Source organism: Plasmopara halstedii (assembly GCF_900000015.1).
Source record: "Plasmopara halstedii genome assembly, contig: Scaffold_110, whole genome shotgun sequence".
Taxonomy (NCBI): Eukaryota; Oomycota; class Peronosporomycetes; order Peronosporales; family Peronosporaceae; genus Plasmopara; species Plasmopara halstedii.
Genome location: NW_020187031.1, coordinates 1,060,031 through 1,060,818, shown reverse-complemented (window position 1 = coordinate 1,060,818; position 788 = coordinate 1,060,031). Strand labels below are relative to the sequence as shown.

At 54.1% G+C, this 788-nt stretch overlaps 1 protein-coding gene across 1 annotated transcript; it reads left to right on the top strand.

The window, feature by feature from the left end:
• Window positions 1–221: 221 nt before the first annotated feature.
• PHALS_00219 (Retrotransposon gag domain) lies at window positions 222–734 on the top strand (the record flags this gene model as incomplete). The annotated part of the gene is made up of 1 exon (XM_024729236.1): window positions 222–734. One exon carries the CDS (start codon window positions 222–224, stop codon window positions 732–734), a length of 513 nt encoding a protein of 170 aa, XP_024572262.1.
• Between the last annotated feature and the right edge of the window lie 54 nt (window positions 735–788).

Sequence of the window (788 nt, the reverse complement as noted above, 5' to 3'; positions counted from 1 at the left end):
CTTACGCTTCCTCTAAGCGCAAAGCTACGGCAGCTCCGCTGCACTTGGTAGCACTTGTAGTCAATCTGATCCTCTGTGAGGATGGATCAATTTTTCTTTTTTGCCCCAGGGCGTGCAGGACGGGCTTCAAAAGCTGATGTCCTTGCTTGGCCTTTTGGACGTGCAACACCTTGCTGAGCAAGGCCCCAAGGGAATCGGTGCGCGTCTACTGGCGTTTCCAAATGACGAAAAACGCGCTGCTAGAGTACCTGCAGCAGAAGATGTCTGCAATATTTGCGTCTGTGATGCCACCGTTAGTGATGGATGATTTTTCCCGACCTAAGCCGCTCATGGTGAGCGTTAAGGTCTTTGAGAGGAAGGATGGAGATAATCTCCTGTTCTGGGTGAGAAAGGTCGAGTTGGCCATCGCATCCGCCATGCTTCAGCAAAAGCGCGTGGCGCTAGCCATTCCAAAGCTCGGTGGTCGAGCGCGAGAATGGGCACTGACGTGTGGTCCTTCGGTCGGAGCTGCGTTTCCCTCCTGGGCGGAGCTGAAATTGCAGCTCTCACGAGTATTCTCACTGCCTAACCAGGCATGTCGCGTGCGAGCGCGTTTACTTGTCGCCCGACAGGGCAACAAGAAGTTGGAGGACTTTGCCCAAGAGATGCGTACTCTCATTGCCGGTATGGCAGCAGTTCCTCTCCCGGAGGCGGTCACAGTGACCATGTTTATTGACGGCCTCTGCATGGCGTGACCAGAATGGAAGTTTTTCGTGTGCATCCGTCCTCATTTGGACAGGCGGTGAATA